Consider the following 22,769-nt stretch of genomic DNA (forward strand, 5'->3'; position numbering starts at 1 on the left):
ATGGGTCAGGAATTGTAACATTACTCTCCTCTCTGACATGGTAACTTTATCTCAGAAATTTCAGGCTTTTTCTCAGGTAATGAGTTTTCTTGTTCAGCTTCTTGAGAAAATGCCTTTGGAGTTGACATGAGGCATTTCATAACAGAAAAACTGTGAAAGAGGTTTTTCACGAACAAAAGGGATGATTATCTGTTATACTAATATTTATTTTTATTTGTATTACCACAGTGTCTAGGGACTCTTGCTTATAAAGAATAAGCTTTCACACCACTTGATATAAAAAGAATACACACACACACAAACAAAATAAAACATAGAAAAATAAAACTACTCCTATCCCTGGTAGTTCATAGCCTAAAACAGTTGATGGATCCAGACAGATGAGGAAAGCATTAGCAGCAATAAAGTAATTATGGTTAGCACAACAGTAATATCCCAGCTCAGACTTACAAAGTTTTTATAAGCATGATGAATGGTTGCTCAAGGGCAATCGTAGTGAAGTTATATAAGGCAGAGGCAAAGCTATACGTATGATGGACAATCTATCCGAGTTTCTAATGTTCTTAAGAAGCTCATCAGAGATTGTTTCTTTCAAAAGAAATGATTAAGGAAGCTGTTTTCTTGCACGAGTGCAGGGAAACATTGTGACAACGTGGGTTATCATGAATTAATGCTTTACATAACACATTACAAATTCCTGGTCGATTTTACCTCTGTATTAGCACAGCTATGTCTGGTTATTTCTATGCCCGTTCCAAAGAACACTTCATAATAATTGTTTATCTGTCTTTTATACAAACATAAGCACACACGTTTTCCACTAGAAAAAAAAAGTGCTTAAGCTTTGATTAGGAACTCGTGAGGTATAGCTAGTGGCATTTACATGTACAGTGGTGTGGCATTTACAAAAAAAAAAAAAAGCCATTTTAGCTCTGTTCAACGTAATGAAATGATATTACATTGCAACGCAGTACTTCCACAAGCACCAATGTCTAAAGCAAAAAAATAGGTCAAGCTTGACTTGGATGCTGGGGGTGAGCTCAGGTGACGCCTGATTCCCCTTGATTTCTGCCTGTTTTGTTGCAGAAGGCGCCGTGCGCCCCGTCAGCCTGCCCTAGCACTGCTGAGCAGGGGCTGTGATGGTGGCACCCACCAGTGCTTGGTACCACGGTGGAAGTGAACCCGGCAGCGGCTGCAGTGGGACTGAAGGCAGCTCGTGCTATTTAATCATTTCGAGGGAGACGAGCGGACAGCCAGCCCGCTCGCGTTTTTATTGACTCCGCCTCGATGCAGCCCCGCAGCCGGCTCCCCGTGCCAGGTGGCGGTGAGCCCCCTCACAGCCGCCGCCATGGCGGCTCTCACGGGAGGGCGACTTCCCTCACGGCAGGCACACGGGGCTCGGCGGAGGGCCGGAGCCGGGCCGCGCCGCGGCGCTGCGTGCCGGGAGAGAAGGGAAAGGAGAGGAAAGGAAGGGAAGGGAGAAGAAGGAGGCGGCCCGGCCGGGTCACGCCCGCCCCTGGCTCCGGCCCCTCCACCGCCCCTTCCTGTGATGGCGGCCGGCGGCCCCTGGCAGCGCGGCGAGGCGGCGCGGGCCGGCCCCGCGGGGAGCTGAGCGGGGACGTTCCCAGCCCGGAGCCAGCGGCGCTGCCCTGCGCCGGGAGGTGACCGGGGGGCGACGCGGCCGGCACCGCGGCGGGTGGGCGGCTGGGGGGGCGTCCTGCTGAGGGCAGGGGCTGTGGGAGTGCCCCACGGCCTCTCCCGTGGGTTGGGGTTCCTGCTGCTGGCGCCCATGCGCCCTCCCCGAGATGCTTGTGTGGCCCCGGGGCGAGCAGCGTGGTTTTTTATTGCCTTGGTTTCTTCGTGCTGGCCTCAAACTGGTTCTGGGGCAAACCGAAAGGGTATTTGTCCCACAGCGAGCATATACACAGGGAACTTGCTCAGAAGAAGGACTGAAGGTTAAATCCACGACCTCCTGAGCGCATACCCTTCGCCCCACGTACACAGAGGCTGTGCCAAGCCAAAAGGTAGAAACCGAGAGGAAAAGGCCCCTGGTGGAAAAGGGACGGCCTGGGGTAAGCAGGCACTCCCACCACAGACAGCGGAGCACATGCTGCCCTGACCTCGTGATGAGACTGAGAGATTTATTTTCGCCGAGTGGAAAAGGAAGTGAAAAGAGTTGCAAACCCTCTCGTTTCCTCATATTAAGTGATTCATTTTTGTAGTTGGTTGTGAAGATAAAACCTGTATGTCCTACAGCCTGTGCAGATACTTGTAATGCAGCAGTCACATTGGTTGGCTTTTGGGGAAGAATTCAAGGGGCAGTAAGGGAAATCCTGTCACGTTCCTTCTGTTTTCCTTGTAGATACCGCAGAGGTCCCTGCGTTCCAGCACTTCCCTCGTTTAACTTCCCTGTGGGGTCGGCAGCATGTCTTCTACCGGGAGCACCTCAAAACTTTTCCTGGCCCTCGCTTCACTGCTGCTGGTGCTGCCAGCGGTTGAAGCCATGGATGCAGGAGATACGATTGCCTTCCTGCTAGGCCTCGCTGTCAGCGTCATTGGATTCTGTGCCTGCCTCGGCTTGTATGCCAGGAAAAGAAATGGACAGCAATGATGTCAAGAAGATGCTCAAATGAAGTGTATTTCCAAATACTGCTTGGGGTTGAGGCCTGGGACTTAGCACTGTGTTCCAGTTCTGGATAGCTTTCTAAAACTTGTAGTGCGTAATTCTGCAAACCCCTCTTACTGTGCAATACAGCAGATCGAGATTGTACTCAGTAGAAGGGATTTGTAGGATCCTGTCCTCATGACTGTAAGGTGATGTTACATTGCTTGTGATTAAATACTGCCTTAGCAGAGGGTAAAAAACTGTTTGAATGGGGAAGGAAAACCATAGAGTGGTTCACAGTAAATGATTGCAAATGAAATGTGTGAGAGAGACTATCAACAATGTCCGCAATATTGGTTTCAGGGGTTAATCAGGTGGAAGCAGCTATTAGTCTTCCAGTCGGGATGACAGAGCTTTGGAAATACCTCTAACGAGACAACTAGCGAGCAGGCTGCTTTGACATGTGTGCATGTGCTCACATTCTTTGTAATGACAGTTAGTACCTAACAGCTCACTTCTGCTGTCACGGGGACAAGATTTGGGAGAGCTAAGAAGACATGGAAAACTTCATTCTATTGTGTTTTTATTTTAGAATGTAGCCTTCTGTAGCCTGAGTTCTTGTTAGCAGAATGGGACCACTAATTTTCTTTAACATGAATTTTGCATTTAAATCAAATCAAATAAGGATTATGTTTTGTTGCCACATGTTTATTATTTGCACTCAGCTTTCCTTTAAGCACACAAGGTTTAAACTTTTTTCTTTTTTTTTTCGTGAAAATGAAGATTTAGCTATTTTACTGAGGAATTATGTGTAGTGTTTCTGCATTAGAGGGTTGTTAGAAATATATCAAGGCAGTTGTGCACATTTCTTTTGCAATATGGAAACCATTTGCTTTGTTAAAATCCTGGTTTTAGTCAACAGATCTGTTGTTCTTGAGCATCATCCTCATGATAAACTTAGTGTTATTAGCTAAGCATTTAGGCTTCTTATCTACTGATACATTGGAGTTCCATGGAAGGACCAAAACCAAAGTAAACAGTCCTGATGCAAAATCCTATTCATACTCAGTCAGATTGTGCTATGTGGTTGAAAGAATCTACTCAGTAGCATATCTAGAACCCACTTAATGCTTTTAGTACCAAAGGGGAAATGGTACAGCCAAGAATCTCTACCACAAATCCCTCTGGCTTATTAGGTTGTTCTAGCTGTCAGCTTGATGCAAGGAATACAGTCCATAAAAGCAAATAAATAGCAGCGGAATAAGCAGCGTAGGAAGGTGAACTTTCTGCAGTTCACAGAATTTCCTTCTGATCTTGTGCTGTGGGCACTGCCACTCTTGCTAGAAATCTTGGCTTTTATCTTTTGGAGCTGGGGAAAAAGGTTAAATGTGATGCAAAGTTATATATTTTGATACTGTTTCTCCCTCTTCTGTGTAAATGTTTCTGTTCAGTAGAGCATAAAGCAACAGTTAGAAGAATTGTCAAGTAGGTCTTACATAAGTAATTGGATGGGCAGATCACGTTCTACAAATTCTAAGATTTCTATGTTCTGTATGCCATTTGTGGCTGTTTTGACTTCCCTCTCTAGTTTCTGAGGAGGCAGAAGCCTTGTTCATTTCAGTCTTGCAACTTGTGTCTCTCTGTCTCATGGTTGATAGCAGGAGGAAGGTAAAATCAAAGCTTCCAAAATTTTGTGGGGCTGAAACTGTAGGACTCAACACAGCAAGCTGCAGCAATGGTGGTTTCTGCTCTCAAACTACAGGAATAATAATGGTCACAAAGTTGCTGTGATGAAATGTAAGCCTTTCCATGTAGCTGTTCTCAAACTCCTTTTGTGACTTCCAAACATCACAATGGGATGTGGTGCACCATTCTCATACTTATGAATGAAATTTACAGCCCAACAGGGAGCTTTGGTGTCACCTTCAAAGGCTGCCCTGAAGCAGTAGGTGGTCCAATATGTGATTTTTTTTTTGACTGGGTGGATGCAAGCACACATCATGTGTGATCTTCTGCGTTACAGCTTGGCTAAACCATTAATACCCTTTCAAAACAAAAGATAACAAAAAAAAAAAAAAAAACCACTGACAAACTCAATTCACTTTGTATTTCCCCAAATTTGAGAAGTCTGCCAATTTTTCAATAGAATATTAAATAATGCTCTTTCAATAGAATACATTTTATCACAAGCAGCTTTTCTCAGACTCCTTTATCTTCACATTGAAAAGATCCCTGGCAGTGGTTTCACAGGACTGTGCAACAGTTTCACTCCAGGAGAATGAAATTTTAGCAGAATAATTAGCGTCAGGCTGTAGGGATACGAGGAACTGTGGTATTTGCCTGAAGCTTTATGTTCTCCATTGAAAGGTGTTTGCACAGCACAATGGCGTTCCCTAGGCTCTGACAGAGCTTTATTGTTGGCAACTTGCATTTGTCAATGACTTGAGTGTAAAATTGGATATCCCTCTTTTACTTCTGTTTTAATAAACTTTCACATATGATTTGTTACCAGTTTGATGAGTAGTTGTTATGAAAAGGAAAATAGGGATGACAGAAATGACTGAAAGTGCTGCAATTCCTTATATTAAATGTTTTCTTCCATACTTTTGCTTCCATTAGGTGACTTTACAAATTTAGGTGTTGTTAAGATGTCTTTTCTGAACAAATTGTATACTTCTTTATCCTGTTACTGTTACATGTAAAAGTTATCTCATTTCAATATTAGTTACTTAAGAGCACTTTTTAAAAGGCTGACCCTCTTACTTTGAATCTGACAGCTTGCAATTTTGAAGAAGCCTGTTTTCCCTGGTACCCGGGAAACTTGAAGTATTTATTTTTCCTTTAGACTACAAATTTTGAACATTACTATTATGTAGTTGCCTTTGTATCAGAAAAGCCATTTATGGCAGTTTTCTAGCTGGAGACCCAAAGCACATAAAGGACCATTTTCTCTCTCTTTTTTTTTTTTTTTTTTCCTAAAGAAAAATTGTTCTAATGCTTTATAGTTATTTGAATTATACATTTTTTAGACTTCAAAGGAGGTTGTTTTATCCCAGCATTTTATGAAAGCAGGGTTCTAGTTCTTTGGGGACTTCAGCTTGGTGCACAAAGCAGTTTGTGCACTAAGCTAATACCATTAGTGGCTGTCTTCAGAGCAGAAAGCAAAACCAGCCTAACAACGCCCACCTCTTAACAAACACAACCTACCCTCTCATTAGCGCAGGAAAGTTGTAAGTCAGGAACATAGCTTTTGACTCCTGTGATTACCGTCTGCCTTAACAACAGCGTAGCTCAAACACAGCCATCCCACAATCATTTTGCAGCCAACCTACAGTCCCTTTGTGAATGGACAGACGTCCTTCAGCGCTCATTGCTGCCTTCAGGTGCTGCACGGCAGCTGGGCACTGCCATCCTGCTGCATGCAGAGGTACCTGAGAAAGGAATGCAAACACCGCTTCCAGTTCCTAACACCCTTCCTTTTCGGGGTGTGTTAAGACTGATAAAACTGCTGTGAACCCCTTCTCCCACTCAGACAAATCCTGGTGCTGCTGTAATACTATAGGGAGATTCAGCAATTCTGTGGCATCTTCCATCTAAGAGCCCTTATATGCTTATAGATATCAATGTTTGCATACCCGTTTTATCCTATGAGTGGGAAAAGTGGAAGTCACGGTCAGTGACTTGACCCTGGTGTGACAGGAAGCATGTGGCACCTCCAGGATGCTCCCTGGGATTTCTGGAGCACGTTGTGAATGTAGTTGGCAATCAGTGTTCCCCTGCCATAGGAGCTACCCCTTGACTAGCCCAATGACTCTGTGTACTGACTAGATGCAGTCTGAAGCCCAGGTTCCTCTTTTCAAAAATGTGTTTACATAAGCTGTGAGAATGGAGTATGGAGTTGAGTTCACCATTTCTAATAAGATCAAGCATGATGGATAAGATAAAGCATGGAAGAACTGTAATAGGTCTGTTACCATGGCAAAGGCTGTAATTATTATGCTACAAAAGTAACCTTTCCATTCATTTTTTTACATGCGATGAAAGATTTGACAGATCTAAGCAGATGTAATGACAAGAGATTATTGGGACTGGTGGAAAGGAGGACTTGGATCTGTCCTCCCATCTTGGACCTATCCTCCCAGTTCCCACTTGAACCCGTTGTTAGGAAGTGATCTGAAGTCAACAGAAGTTGAGGTGGTTCACCAGCCTAGAAAAATAAGACCACTATTCAGAATTAAATACAGCAAACTATACTGGGTGATCTTTGAGGCAACTAAAGGTGGACAGCACCCAAAACATTCTTAAAAGAATGCAACCTGCTCTAAAACCATGAAGATTTTCAGTTCATGTGAATAGGCAATGTCACCTAAATATTACATTTCCAATATTCAGAAAGAAAGCTTTCAGCAGACAAGTCAGCTAGCATAGCCTGATTCTGGATCATTCATCTAATCAGATCAGAACTGAGATTTTCATGAGAAAAGCAAAATGGAACAGCCCATTAGAGTGCTAAGAAGAGAGAACAAGCTCTTGATGGAAGTGAAGACCTGAAGGGAGGTGGCCTCTAGCAGACCTAGCAGCTGCAACCAGCAAAGGCAGCATCCTGTCCCCAGACAGCAGTCATAGAAAACTAGGCCTTGCTGCTGGGTTGGGTTAAAGATTATCTTGAGCATCACCATACTAGCTGTGTTCCTCCTCACCCATACCTGTCTTGGAAATTTTAACTGGAATCAACATTTCCACCAGCTTTCCCAGCTGCTAGGCACTAAAACACTTGTGCACATCTTCATACTGTTACTTTGCAAACATAAGAGCTTGAAAATTACCTTTTTATCTGAGTGGGGTCAAAATTCTGTCTAAAATTATTTAGAGCAGGGTCTGTGTTTTTCTGTTGATCTTCTGTTTGTGCAGACATTACACATTCTTACACGCATTGCTATAATACAAGGAATAAATGATTCAAACCCATTTCCCTTCCCTACCCTCTTACAGAACAGCAGCAGTCCTAAAACATGACCAGTTTTAATCCTGGCACAATTAAAGTGAAGAAATCTGTCATTTTAATCAAAATATGTTCACTTTCTATTTTATGAATTACCTGTGAAACCAGAATGTCTTTAGTTAATTCTAGAACCGTTCAAGGACATTTTCTGCCAACCTTTTTCAGAACTCAGCTGGCTATGGAAATTATGCAGTAAATACCTGCACTTATTCCTTAGACTTTAACCTAACATGATCTAGCTGTGATTGTTCATAAGTCATGTGGTAGCAGTTTTAAAATGTATTTGAATCTATTCATATGATCTGGAGTATTAGCAGAAGCCATCTTGACTCATTTTTCCTCGAAACGTGTTATTTATTTCAGTGTCTTCATGAATAGCAAGAGACAATTATGCCTTGTTAAAGTTTCAGATTTGAAGAAAGGCCAATTGTGGCCAACTTTCAGAAGTTTAGCTGAGGTTTGGAGTTTATTATCTATAGTGTTTATAGACTATAGTCTGTATCTATCAAAAAATAAAAGTCCTTTTTTTTCATAAAAAGTAGTACTTCAATGGGTCTTACACAAGTCACTTTTCATCTCTTCATAAAAATTAAAGATGGTGATCATATATCCAGAGCAGTTGCTTGTAAGAAACCAGGACTCAGCAATAAATGTCACAGCCATGCTTTTCACTCTATCGTATTTGAAGAAAAGAAACGTAAATCCCAGAAACAATTGTACATTAAAAGTAGGCAGAAAGTGCTTTCCCAAGAACAAGTCAGTGTTATCTAGTAATAATTATGGCCCTGGTGAAAAACTCGGTGAAGTCAGCTCAAAAAATGTTACTGTCTTAAAATTAAATCGAGCTCTCCTAGAGGGGTGATCAAACTGTGTCTTTCGAACGCCATGCAACTTTGTCACGGCCATCTCTCATGCCTGGGTTATGGCAGCAGGCTGTCCTGATGCAAAGGTGCTGGATAACCTCAACTCCTGCCTGCGAGGTGACACAGCTGGGTCTCCCTGGGTTCCCAATGAACACCCAGGCCATTGCTACCTTCTCTGAGGAGTCCTCTCTGGCTACGACAAAAGCCAGACCAAGTATTTGTTTAGACATTCTCAGTTATAGCTGTGTGGCTTAAGACAGTCTTTAACCTTCTCCCATGCCAGATTTTGGGTTTTAAAATTCAGTATTGAATGTTACCCTTTATTTTTAAAAACCACATACATAATATTTTAAAATGTAATCTGTATGTAGGCTGGGGTCTGTGCTTGTATTTGAGAGAAGCAGGAAAGCAGAGGTCACTGTCAGAACTTAAGGATGGCTGAAAGGATATCTCTAAATTGCCCATCCTCAAAAAGGGAAAAAAAATCATCTCTGGGAAGAGACCAAGCCAGGAAACGGCAGAGGTGACCTCCAGAGCTCCTTTCCAACCTAATTTACCGGATGATTCTATGAAATCTTAGTTGTAAATGGGACGCATAAACAGCAACTTGATTCACTCATATCTTTATGGCAAACAAGGATATATTTGTGGTGAACAAATCTAATCACAGTGTGAGCCCATAGGGAATCTGACCGCAAAAGCTGTGAGGCTGTTCAGTCATCATGTAAGACCACAGGGAAACCAGATGTACCAGGATTCTCCCACTGCGTCTAGTGAAACTCAATCCCTGAGGCATTAAAAGGTTATGGAAAAAAGGGAGCAAATATAGCATATGTACAGTAATCCTCTTTTTGGAGCAGAATTTTCAGAGATGGGCTTTATGGGGCTAGCACTGTACTCCAAAAGGAATTCAGCGCTTCAGTTCAAAGGCTCAAATGCGAGTTACCTCAACTCCTGGCAAATTCAATGTTTTGAAAATATTAAGAGTCAACAGCCTGCATAAAACACTGTGCTCCACATGGTGTTCACACTGTGCATCAGTGGGACCTTCGGACAAGGTCAAAGGCAAAATGCAGGTCTGGATGCAGTAGCCACATCAATAAGTCGGAGGGCTCCCCGTCATTGGAGCAGTAGCGCCCCTTGCACGACGTGGTGCTCACGGGGGAACTACAGCCACGTTAGGCTCCATCCCCACCTCGTTCCTTAGCAAAATATTAGCTGAATTATGTATTCGAATAACTGAATGCCAATTTTTCATCTGGTTGAAAAACAGCCTGAAGTTGCTGAAATCAGTACAGTCATCCTGATTTAAATTCATTTTGAACAGAAATCACAAGAGGCTTCATTCTGACCTTGCACCAGCCCTTACACTTCTGTGTAATGCAGTAGAATTATTCTTGATTTCCATTTATGTGAAAATCTAAATTGGTTCTTAAAATAGACACTTTTTTTTTTTTTTTTTCTCTCAGTCCGCTACCAGTAAATTATTTGACCTACATCTTAATACATATTGGAAAAAATGTTCTCCCCACTCCTATTTTACAAACACATTTCAGAACTCATATATTCAACTTACACTCTATTGGTTTCTGCCCCACAAGATTTATCACCCAAGGAAAAGGGAAATCCAGAGGAAAGCCCACTCTCAAGGACGCCAGATGAATATAAAGTGTCTATTCACACACTTCTAATGCATACGTGCTGCGCACGTCAGATGTACACCAGCTTACATTTCTGCCTTGTTTTTTCTATCATTTCAGCAATGAGAAAAATCCATTCTGAGTCTATGTCAAACTTCCGTAAGAGCTCCCTTCACCTTGTCTGCATGATGTCCTCTGTATTGAATGAGAAGCACTTTGTAAATTTTCTTTTCCTATCCAGAAGTAGCAATGAAATCCCAGCAAAAAAAATAAAAAGGTTATGTGCTCTCAATTTCAGAAGTTAGAAATACAAAGCACTCAAAATCTGAACTTTCATGAGTTTTTCCACGATTTCTTTGCTTAGCTTCCAATAGCCTAATAGGAATTAACTATGAAAATCCCTTCTAAGGGACTACTGACCTTCCAATACCAAACGTACAGCACATGGTCACTTTATGTACCCTACCAAAATAAATTTAGTGTATTCAAAGTGAAGTCCCAGTAAGCTGAAAAGGGCCGTACATACTGGTTGTCAGATTGCTGCCTTAATATATCATAATGCCAACTGTCTTAATGCAGGACAATGACAATTACTGGATTTATGGCAAAATACAGGCTTTGCAAAGCAAATGTCACAGAAACAAGGTGAAGAGGCACTGACAGACTCACCTTATATACACCCTCTTTCATGTAGTAGCAGCTGAGCTGTTTGTTCGGCAAGGATTTCACATCCTCTTACAGGACTGGGCTTTCGTTTTTTCGCTATGTGGTATGGAAAAAACAATTTCCTTTTGTCCTGTGTTTGCAACAGCTACATTCTTTTTTGTCAAGAAATAAATGCTAAGGGAGTAAACTTCATGAGTGAAAGATTGTTTTTTCCCTTGTTGAACCACTTGATCCCTACCACCTGCTTACAGTAACTATTTCTGGTCTCATTACCAAGACTGAGAAATGTGCAGCTTATATGGAACTGGGACATTTGCAAAGAGTTGTATAAGTACATATGCTTCTCTAAACTTGCCACAGAAATAATAAAACCCCATAAACTACACTGGTTCAAACAGCTCCTTCTAGGATTTACTCTCTAAACAGACCAGAACAAATCTTTCACCATCCCCTGGTACAGGCACTTCAGAAATCCTTTCTTAAAACTGCTATGTAATGCAGTTTTATTCACATTACAGCATACCCAAGCCTTAAGCCATAATGCTGATCCAAATTCTACTAAACTTGCATTCCTTTCTTCATTTTAGCACTTGGAAACCCAATGTTAAAATCTCAACATATTCTTAGTACTAGTAGTTATTCATCCTCTTACTCTTTCTTATATCATTCAGTGGATGTGGTGCTTAGGGACATGGTTCACTGGTAGACTTGGCAGTGCTAGGTTAAAGGTTGGACTTGATGATCTTGGAGGTTTTTCCCAACCTAAGTGAATCTACAACTCTATGAATTTCAGAAACCTCAAGGCATAATTTAACATTTTTTAAAATTATTATTATTTTTTTACATTGAAAGAAGTATTTAGCATTATTTTCTGTTCTGAAATGTGTCTTACTCTGTTCATTAGGAGCCATATTTGAATCCTTATCCCCAGTTTAGCAGATTTTTTCAGTAAGTGTTAAAGGGCTTAAAGGTTGAACACTTACCTCACCTTAAAAATAGTTTTGGTATAAGTAGGCTCATAATTGCACTCCAAGACTGCAAAGCAAAGCAGAAGTCTGAAAGTTTCATAATTAAGACTGTAACTTTAGCTCTCTCCTGCTTCTCACTGAAGGCTACCCTAGCTCCATTATCTAACTAGGCTCACCTCAACAAAAAGTACATTTAAATCTAGTCTTGCAATTCCACTGATTGTATGTTCTCAATTTCCTCTGCCTGCTTGTGGCAGCAGGGGGAAAAAAAAATAAATAAAATAAAAACCACCTTCTTACATTCCTGCAACGAGCTTTTTCTTCTGATGTCTGTCTTACTCCAGAACGGCCCTTCGCTTTTTAACCTTTCATTATGTTTCAGCATCACCAGGTTTTCCTGTGTTGTGGTCTGTGTTTTAGCAACTAACCCACTTCGGCAAATAAATCATTCTGAGCAATTGCCAGCTCTTTTTGTCTGAGGGTCCTCCATTCAATTTCAGGTTGTCAGCATTTCATTATTTTCCATGGTTGGCCTCATGGCAATGTCCTTTTAAAATTCAATACACTGAAAAGCTTAGGAAAAAAAAAAAAGAGAGAGAGAAAAAAAAATGTTCCCTTTTCAGTAGAGAGCATGCAGGTTGAAACAGATATATCTTGAGGACCCATGATATCAAAGAGAATGCGTAAGTTTTACATAAATTCCTCAAATTGCCACAGTTTTGTTATGCATGCATATTTATGAGGAGATATTATACATAATAGAGATATACAGTATATCAGCTAAATGTTCTGTTAGCTTTTGAAGCATAACATTAATACCAAACTTGCAATGCAGTACAGAGTTACCCAACAGGTACGTTTTCCTTGGCTGCCTGTCCTGTACTGTGAGGAACTGGTAAGTTCACTCATCAAAGGAGTGCTTTTATGTCCAGGCACATATCCCAGATTAGGGAGAACAGATCACTAGTATTTAGGTCTCTTCTTTCCACATTTTATATTAATAATGGAGAGTGAATAAGTTCACTGAAGTTTAACAAAATTATGTAATGCACAAGTGCAAGAGCTTCAGATATGATTTAGATATCTAAACCATGACTTGAAAAGAATTTAGGACATAAATCCTCTAAAAAGTGACCCTCAGTGCAGCAACAGCAAGACTTACCAGTGCTCACTTTTCCCTTTGGCATTTATTCTTGGGACCTGTGTTCACAAGCTTTCCATCCATGTGCAGGACTGCCCAAGAGTACGCAGCTCAGAACCTTTGTGATCCAGATGTGAGACAGAGCATAAACCAAGTGCCTTCCTTCCCCCCAAAAAAGACTATAGAAGAGTCTGATATGACTAGTCTGGTCAGGTAAGGTATATCAGCATTAGTGCTGAGCCCAGCGAATGCACAAAAAGTGCAGGAAGTCCTCCTTCTGCACTACCACCTAGAAGTTGCAACACATGAAACAAGATCTGGAATTCCTGTTCATCCTGGATCCCCTATGTGCAGAAATGCAAGAACAATGGCACCAGAAAACAAAAATTTAAGAGAAACTGACTCCCATGTCCACTGCCTAGGACACTTGCCTCTTATGGTAAGATCTGGGTCTTGGTTGCTGCTCCATGGCCTGACATTAAGCAGTCAGTGAGGAAACAAACCAAAACCAGCACTAAACAGTGCAGGTAGCAGGGATCAGAACCCATGAGTTGCTCTTGCCAGCTGAGTGTCTGATTTAGTGCAGTGCAATATCCTGTTCCTGCTCTATTTTCCACTCTTTTCTTTAAATACCATTAGGCATTCAAACATTGCCTAATTATATGCAAATACTAGTCCAATTAAGCACCAGATATTGCCATTTGCTAACATTAGGCTAGATTAGTTTTGTAGGTGACAATTCAATAAAACACTCACTCTTTCATACCTCCACAAAACAGGCAATTCAACAATAATTTTGTATTCACAATTGCATCATAGAGCTGCAATCATGCACTTCCTCCTACTGTGCCATCGCCATGCTATTCCCAAAGTACCTGAACAATTCCAACTGTCACGTTTCTTACAGATGGCTTATCCTTATCCAGAGACTGATTTCTGCATCCTCATCAGTACCACAAGACCTCCAGTCTTCCCCCTTCCAGTACGTAAAAGGGGCCTACAAGAAAGATGGGGAGAGACTCTTTGTTAGGGAAATGATGATCACTATCCTAGTGACAGGACAAGAAAGAATGGCTTTCTTAGATTAGATACTAGGAAGAAATTTTTTCTGCTCTGAGGGTGGTGAGGCACTGGCAGAGGTTGCCCAGAGAAGCTGTGGATGCCCCATCCCTAGAGGTGTTCAAGGTCAGGCTGAATGGGGTTTTGGGTAACCTGGTCTGGTGGGAGGTGTCCCTGCCCATGGTGAAGAGGTTGGAACTACATGATCTTTAAGGTCCCTTCCAACCCAAACCAGTCTTTGATTCTGACTTAAAATTGCTTCACCATTTTCCATATATAAATCAGATCATTTCAAACTTAATAACCTTCAAATTGACAAAATGAAACCTTGGCACTAGGTTTTAGATGTCAAAGTAGTTGCATCAAACAGGTAACAGGTGACACAGTACTATCCAGGAGCATTTGCACTTTCCAGACCATAAGACCTAAATTCATGAGTAGAACATATGTTAACTGCTCAGAAAGCCACCATTCACTCTCCATCTCTGATGCTAGAGACTTGATTTTCCATTGCCTAACTCCTATGCATTGAAAGCAATTATTATTCAGGATAACACTTTTCTTTAACCATTTTATATTTTCTTTGCAGAGCTTTAAATCGATTCAGAGCCCCACAGTGTACGTCTGTATTACCTTCAATTGAAACAATAAATTAGTAGGAAGTTTAATGCCTAGCTGTGAACCAATTGTATCAGCAAAAATACATATTTCTAACACCAACACTGTGAATTTTTGTCCCTGAGAAGGGCCTAAAAGTTCTCTGAAAGCTGTCATTGACAGTTATCCTATTTTATCCTATTATTTTTAAATCCCCTTCTCAGTATATTGCTAGAAATAGAAAATGTTATTGCCAAATAGTCTCTTTAATCCTACAACATATTGTCCATTCATGGTTCACCTCTAACCTAGCCTTAAAGATGGTAGAAAATGGGAGAAGTGATACAACTCAGCTCTGCAAAAAGTGACTTAGGTATACTGCTGCACACCAATAGTGGTCATCCAAATATTTCTATGAGCACCAGAAGAAATGGAGCAGTACCTGTGCAACAGAAGCAAGGAGGGGCTCAGCAGTGTGCCTGTTGGACAGTTTGATGCTAAACTAATAAACAGGATTGGTTTGGTACTAAACTACCAAACAGGATGTCTTCAGACTATCGCAGAACCAGCAAAGCCCTCGGTTCTAACAGTGCTGTGCTCGCTACTTGCCGTTCCTCCCCTGGTCAGCTGCACAGCTGAGCAGAGCCAAGCCTGGTCATGAAGTGTTTGGATGAGGACAGATTGAGACTCCAGGCCATGGATGGTTTTGGCCAGTGAAAGATGGCTGTATCCTGAAGTGTCAGGCATCAGCCACAGTCCCTAGGGTGTCCTGAGATCACAAGTGGTGGCTCATGAGAAATAAGAGCAAGGGAAAAAGGTAAACTCTAGGACAAAATGCCAACACCTACGTTCACAGAATTTACAGGAATCTCACTTGCCCGTGAGACCTCTCTGCTCATGTATCTAACTTCACTAAAAAGAGCCTTCAGGTTCAGTGAAGGGGAGGAAATGTGCATAAATTTCCTTAGTCATTATCTAGCTTCATGATAGAAAGTATATGAAAAAGTGTATGAGAAGTATATGAAAAATAATGAACCATAATCACTTCTTTCATCAGGTCCCAACCACTTCCTAATAATCTCCAGTGAGCCAACTGCACAAAAAATAGATGGGAGCAATACTGTACTAGCCCAGGAGCCACACCAAGAAAGCTGAAGAAGCACTGCACACATACCCATACCGGCTGGAAAACTACACATGACCTCAGGACAGAATAGCTTTACATAACTGGTATAGCTACATGCATCACAAACATGAGGCTGTCTGCACTTAACACTGGGTGCATGAAAATGCTGGACACAGCTCAGCTGGAAGAAGTCATCCTTCCCCTTTCTCTCCTGCATTTTTAGGTTGCTCTCTCAAGGCAAGCAGTCTCTCTGTAATGTCACCAACTCTTCATTTTGCTCCACAGTGTTGCAGTGGCACCTGTAATGGTGATAAAAAATAAATAAATAAATAAATAAATAAATAAAGGCTCTTGAATGCTGTGATTGGCACGGTTAATGACCATGACACTGCAGAGCTGCTGTGTGCTTCAGCAGTGGTTGGCTTATTTCAAGTCCTGACTTTCCATTTAGTAAAGTAAACCAGAAGCATTACATAGCCTCTGAGTAAGCATTTTATTGAAGCTCAAGTGTTAAAATAGCCTAGACAAAAGGACCATCAAACATAATACCTAAGAAGGGGTGAGGTGGGCAAACACAAACCAAACACTTCCTTTGTTTAAAATAAATAAATAAATAAATAAATAAAAATCAGCAAACTTTTGTCTATCAAGTCTATCTAGTCTAGTAGACTACACTTCTACAATCACGGTAACAGATTTCCCCACTGGAGTAAATGAACTTAGCTTTCTGTGTCAGTTGTTGAGAGCTGCTTGTGTTGGCTAGAAATCTTTCCTTGAGTGGAGATGCTCCACTCTTACCAAAACATGTTTGGCAGGCTGTCAGAAGGTAATGTCTATGGACAACAGTCAGGGGAGAGATCAAGCCTGCTTAGCCATGCATTGGAGCCAGAAAGTCATTAGCACGGCCCTTGTCAGTGCTTCCAGTTCAGTTTTTGGATTCTGAAAGACTCCACCAGTTTCTTACCAGAATGTTTTTGCATTACTGGTTAGACAAGGCACCTGCAAAAGTTACAGCTTTCACCTACGGTGATTTAGTCACGAATTCATAACTTGTCAGCATCGTTCCTTTCAACTGTCTTGGTTGCTGAATTGTACCACTGTGATGTATTCACATAGCCATATGTCATGCACAGGAAAATGTATCGGCGAATGGAATGTATTTACAGGAGTTGAAAGACATATTGTATATAGCTTATACTAAAATATGTACAATTAATTGGATTAATTAAAGCACAGATGAAAATATATTGAAGAAATGAATTGCTATTTCTGTAAGACTACTCCCGGTGTCTGTGCAGATGCTTCAACAAGTCCCATCTACCAGATTTGTAAGCAATGGTATTTTGGTTTTGGTTAGGGAGAAAGAAGAAAGTTATTTCCAACCATTCCACATTAAGTTACCAAAACACCAACAGAATTTCTGGCATGGGAGGAGAGCAGAAAGACTGGAAATAGCAGGTACTGCCCTAAGCTTGGTCTGCATTCTCTTGAAGTCCTGGTGAGAGGTTTGTTCTCCTCCCCAGGATGGCAGGGAATAACAGCAAGTGTCCTTCCAAGGTCAGCAGCTCAGGACCTCACTGAAGACTATGTTGTTGCTCATATTAACTAAAAACTGTTGACAGAAGGAGAATTTCAATACTTTACACTAACAAAATTGCAAATACAGCATAATTCACATTTAAAAAAAAATTATATATGGACACACAAGATAGCATTTACCCTGTTTTGCTTTTTTTTTTTTTTTTTAATTTGAGCCAAACAAATTATTCAAAGATTAAATTTTAAATACACCATTATCTATGCATACAATTTACAAGAAATCCAAGACAGCAATATCAGACAAATATTCTCATGGAACTACATCTTCAGCTATTATAAAGTACCCTTTATCTTTATCTTTTTTTTTTTTTTTTTTTTTTTTTTTTTAATATACTTCTGTGGTAATAAATCATCTATTCATATCACTGTGGCTGTGATTATCTATATCTTTAATCAGTTATTTATTATCACTCCACCTTGGCTGTAAAAATAAGTAATTTGCTAATTTTTCAGTACATTACAACATACATATGGAGCACAAACCACAAAGGCAGCATGAACCCTTCTTTGTCTCTCTCTCTTTCTCTCTCAAATATATAAAAAGGCCACTTGTGAAGTCCAGCAATTTAAAAATGTAGCTTATCTTTTTGTAGAAACAAGTAATTAGCAATGCAATTTAACATTGGCAATTAGTCATGGGCATGGTTAAGCTCATTTGCATTTCTGACTACCTGATAGCAAGTGAAGTCAAGTAATTACTTGTCCACACTACCTAAATTGCATAAAAAATAACTGAACTTAACACTGAAATATTTATTTAACAGTATATCTATGAAAACTAGATGCAGAAGATGTGTGTCCAGTCTTTCAAATATAGTTGTAATGAAAAAAATGTAAGAAGATGTTTAGAAGCTTGAGGATACCGATGAGTACCTAATGGGATTTTCAGAAGCACGTTGGTTTCTCACAGCCATTAGAGTCGCACAGAGCTGTGGTTTCCCTCTGCAAGACAAAACCTTTTTATATGCTCAGCAGACGAGTTTATGTATACAGGCCCTTAAACCCTAATTTATCCCTGTGTTAGCATGCAACAGAGATCAATTTTTAAGAACAAAATTAACTTTCAAAGGGCACTTTGGAAACATTTTTAAAATACCTCATTAAACACTTCTGAGAAATATTTATAAAACAACTGAGGATCTGGCAAAAGATTAATTTTAAAAATTGCAATAATTACCCAGAGGAATTGTTCTCAATATTCATATGAATGTGGTTTTGTTATACGTGAAACCAGGCATCACTGAGATGGAGACCAGTTCAGGCATCTTTAACGTGGGGTGAAATTTATGTCTGCGCTCAGAGCCAACCCTGCAGCCAGACACTACCAACAATGTCTTTACTCTGCAAACACTTTACAAAGCACAGGAACCAAATATATTGCAGGTGAAATTCTCTGTTGTGCAGGGGTCTTTCACAGGTCTCTGTATTACATAAGTCGTGCTTAAATACTATTTCAAAGTTGCACAAATCTACAGCACTGGCATGAAACTTCCCTTGGAAGAATTCCTTGAGCCCTTTGAAAAGGATGTACTTTGATAGCATCTATCACAGTCTCTTAAGCAATACATAAATCTTGTGCTGGCCTCTGCACAGAGGTGGGTACACCTTGCAGAGTATCTCCAGTTTTGTAGAGGTGTCACAAAATCCCACAGTGCTTCTCAGTTTGCATTTTTCAGACTGAGCAGGCATCGCATACATCCAGATTTCAGAACCACTAATAAACGCTTTAATTACTCAAATGATCAAGAGAATAGGGAAATGAATATTTTACAGTTTAGCTGCTCACAGCTTCTGGCCCTGGACTGAAATCTTAATTCCACTGAAATTGGTAAGAGTTGTTACTGACCTTGGTGAGGCCAATATCTCACCCCATCTTTCAGCTGATAGCCACTTGTCATCACTAGCCTGTCCTCCAGCCCAATCTCTACCTCAGACTCCATTAGTGAGATTTCTCAGTGTCAGACTTTTCTAAAAAAAACCTCTTCCATTCTGAGGAAAAAGCTCCAAACAATGAGAATCACCTACCCATCAAGCCCACAAGGTTTATAACTTTGGTACACAATTCCTCGAAAGAAATCAAGTGCCGTGTACCCAAACTGCTCTCACTTGCCAACAAAGTTCCTTTACAACAGTACTCAACTGTCCCCTATGCAGGTGCCAGAACTCCTGGTACTCAAACATTGCCACCACCTCATGGCAATGGGCTGCCGTGACCTCTTGCCAAAGACCAAAAATCTCAAAGTATGATTCTGTAATAAGGTGATCCTGTTCTGGGAATGGATCTAGTGGACCCAGACCTTGGTTATTCTTAATCAATACCTAAATAGAAAAATAATGACAGAATACGGGATCCTCAGTTACCAACAGCAATGTTGAGTACCTCACCCTTTATTTTCTAGGCTGTGGGTCTTATGAAAAAATAAGTAACATGGAGAAAAATAAGATGTTTCCAGGAGGCATGGAAAAATCTCTGTACCATAACTGTCAACAAACTTGCAGTAGGGTTGCCCAAACCTGCAGAGAGTTCACGTCTTTGATCTAAATCAGAAAATGAGGGAAAGAGTCTTGGCTCTCATATTTTCTAGGGAACGCTCAAATCATCCTGCTGTTAGCTCTAATGGGGTACATGAACACTCTTGCTCTCACAGTTGACTTGTTCTCTGTCCCTTTCCCCTTCCTTCTTGGGGAAAATCAGACAAGAACTTACATAAAAACGGCAGGGAAAGTTTATTTACTTTCCCAAGAGTAATCACTTCTGTCCTCTGAGATGCTTATACAGCATGCAAGTCCTCTCTTTTAAACTTCCTTCCTGCTGTCCTTAATGCTGTTCCCCTTACACTGAGGAGCGGGCCATTTATTCCAAGCTCAGGATCCCTTCTCGTGGCAAAAGCCCAAGAAGTTCTGCTTGGCTACCCCTAATCAACTCACTTTACAACAAAGGCTTCCCCACATATTTTTTTTTCTGTACCTTTCAGATCTCTAGCCTGAAGAACTGAAGAGTACAGATCTGAAGAACTACTGAGGACAGATCTCTTTACTCTTCTCTTTTGTAGCTTTTCTCCTCCCCCCCCTTCCAAAAGCATATTCATTTCAGTTTATGCTTCCTGGAGCCACCTGTAACTGACCATTCCTTTCATCTCCCAGATTCCCAGTCCATGACTCCTGGATTTACTTTCCATCCATGGGGAAAGTGACCTGCTCCCAGCACAACAGCTTAACACAGTGTTATTTCACACTTCACCAGAAATCTCTCCGTGTGTAACAAGGGTTTCTCTTGCCTAATTCTACCCCAGAGAACAGTGTATCCATCTGACCTATTTTAGACTCATGCTTCAAAATGAGGTGATCTGATCCCTAAAACATCTTCTCGTGTGCTGTGAGGAGAGGCCGAGGACACTTGGGTTGTCTAGTCTGGAGAAAAGAAGGCTCAGAGGCAACCTCATTGCTCTCTGCAGCTTCCCGAGGAGGGAAATGGAGAAGGAGGTGCTGGTCTCTGCTCCCTGGTAATGATAGGATGCATGCGAACTGCAAGAAGCTGCACTGGGGAAGTTTCAGACTGGGCATTCAGAAAATTTCTTTAGTGTGAGGGTGGCCAAGCACTGGAACAGGCTTCCTGGAGAGGTGGTTGATGCCCCATGCCTGTCAGTGTTCAAGACGCATTTGGAGAATGCCCTCAGTAAAAAGTTTTAACTTTTGTTTAATCCCGAAGCAGTCAGGCAGTTGGACTTGTTGATCTCTGTAGGTCCCTTCCAACTGAACTATTTTCTCCTCTCCTCTCCTCTCCTCTCCTCTCCTCTCCTCTCCTCTCCTCTCCTCTCCTCTCCTCTCCTCTCCTCTCCTCTCCTCTCCTCTCCTCTCCTCTCCTCTCCTCTCCTCTCCTCTCCTCTCCTTTTCCATTTACAATGGGAAACTAGCCTAGTTATACGTAACTTCAGTCTAGATGTCTATATTTCATTGAATAAAATTAGAGCATTATTTCTCAGATTACACCTATGATGATTATGCTAAACCAGCAGTTGAACAGTAGTCCATGAATTCTGAAGTCTATGGACGTCAGCAGTCCATGACAGGTATAAAAGAAAAGCAAATTTGTAAATGTTATATAGTGATATAAATTGTAACAGCTCTATGAGAAAGCACATATATTTAACAGAAAGGGGTAGCCAGAGAGGTCTGCTTAGCTCAGCCGACTGTGACATGAGAAGCACATCTTGAAGTAGTAGCTTTAATAACCACCCAAAATGGCAGTTTTTGGAAGTGAAATCAACCCCAAAGATGAGCAGCAACCTAAGGTCATAGTAATTACATTATGAAAGAAACAAAGAAACAGAGACAAAGAGACAAGAAAAAATGATAAAGGTATCTATGATAAGGCCCTATGTGAGTTTTCCACTCAATAAAATATTTCATTTGAAGCAAGTCACATGCTTGAAATACTGCAATTTTTTGTTCTAAGTAACTGTATTACTCAGTGGCTGCAGACCTTTGGGCTCAGTCACGCTGCTCCTGAAGCTAATTTTGTGGCTTGGCCACTAATTCCAAAGACTTTTAGAAAGTGCCAAAGCCAAGAAGAACCCAAACTTTGACAACAGCTTTCACAATGCCAGTTAGTCTATCGGTGATCCCAAAGATGCGCCACACAGTTTGAATCAACCCCATTCTCCAGAAGGACTTGTTTTGGGTTGAGTGGAGGCTCCCTGTGAAGCAGTTCCTCAGAACCCAAGCCTCCTTCCACCCTGGAATATCTTGTTCTCCTCTAAGCCTTTTGGGGTACCTCTTGGCATGCCCGCTTGTCTTGGCTAAACTTCTACAAAGCCTCAAGAGGCCGAAGGGCTGAGGGCCACGCTCTGTCAAGTCTTTTCACCAAACCCTCTGCTTCTTCCCCAGGTTTTATACCCTCTGCGAGTGGCAGCGGGCAGCCAGGCTCCCACAGCGGCTAAGCCATGGGTCGCCTCCCGCCATGCCCACCTCGGTTCCCCCTGAAGGGTGCCATTTTGGGGGTACGGCTGGACCGAAGGGTGTCATCTGGGGGGGATGGCCGGGCTGAAGGGTGCCCTCTCGGGGGACGGCGACCCACCCCGTCCCCTCGCCTCTCCCCGCTCCCTCACAGCGGGGGTGCCGCGCCCCGGCCGGAGCAGGCTGCCATTAGCATTCAGCCCCGCCGCCATGCAGCGCTGCCAGCAGCCCTGCGCCGGCCGTGCCTGCACGCTGCCAGCGCCGCCGTGCCGCCGGCTGCCGGGGGGGCAGCGGGGGAGGCAGGGGGAAGGTGCGGTGTCCTAGCGGCCCCGCAGCCCGGGCGCTTTCTCCGGGAGCCCCCCTCCCTTCCCCATTCTCCCCGCCGCCGCAGGGGATAGCAGAGGGAAGGGGGCGCTCCCTCGCCCCCCCCCCTGTTTTCAGCACAAGGGGAGGGAGCGGGGGGGAGTTCATCGGCACAAACAAGGAGCGCAGGACCCGCTTCCTCCCCCACTCCTGCTTCCCTCGGCGATAAATCCAGCCGGGCTAT

The 22,769-nt window shown here is 42.1% G+C and overlaps 1 protein-coding gene across 2 annotated transcripts; it reads left to right on the top strand.

The window, feature by feature from the left end:
• Positions 1–1,452: 1,452 nt before the first annotated feature.
• On the top strand, positions 1,453–5,116 carry SMIM30 (small integral membrane protein 30). 2 transcript variants are annotated; one of them, XM_032199521.1, is made up of 2 exons: positions 1,453–1,661; positions 2,363–5,116. In XM_032199521.1, exon 2 carries the CDS (start codon positions 2,426–2,428, stop codon positions 2,609–2,611), a length of 186 nt encoding a protein of 61 aa, XP_032055412.1. In that variant the 5' UTR covers positions 1,453–1,661; positions 2,363–2,425; the 3' UTR covers positions 2,612–5,116. The 2 variants fall into 2 exon arrangements, with proteins under 2 accessions (XP_032055412.1, XP_032055423.1); XM_032199532.1 differs by lacking the exon at positions 1,453–1,661 and adding an exon at positions 1,891–2,024.
• The last annotated feature ends 17,653 nt before the right edge of the window (positions 5,117–22,769 follow it).

This window comes from Aythya fuligula, chromosome 1, assembly GCF_009819795.1.
Source record: "Aythya fuligula isolate bAytFul2 chromosome 1, bAytFul2.pri, whole genome shotgun sequence".
In the NCBI taxonomy this organism is placed as follows: Eukaryota; Metazoa; Chordata; class Aves; order Anseriformes; family Anatidae; genus Aythya; species Aythya fuligula.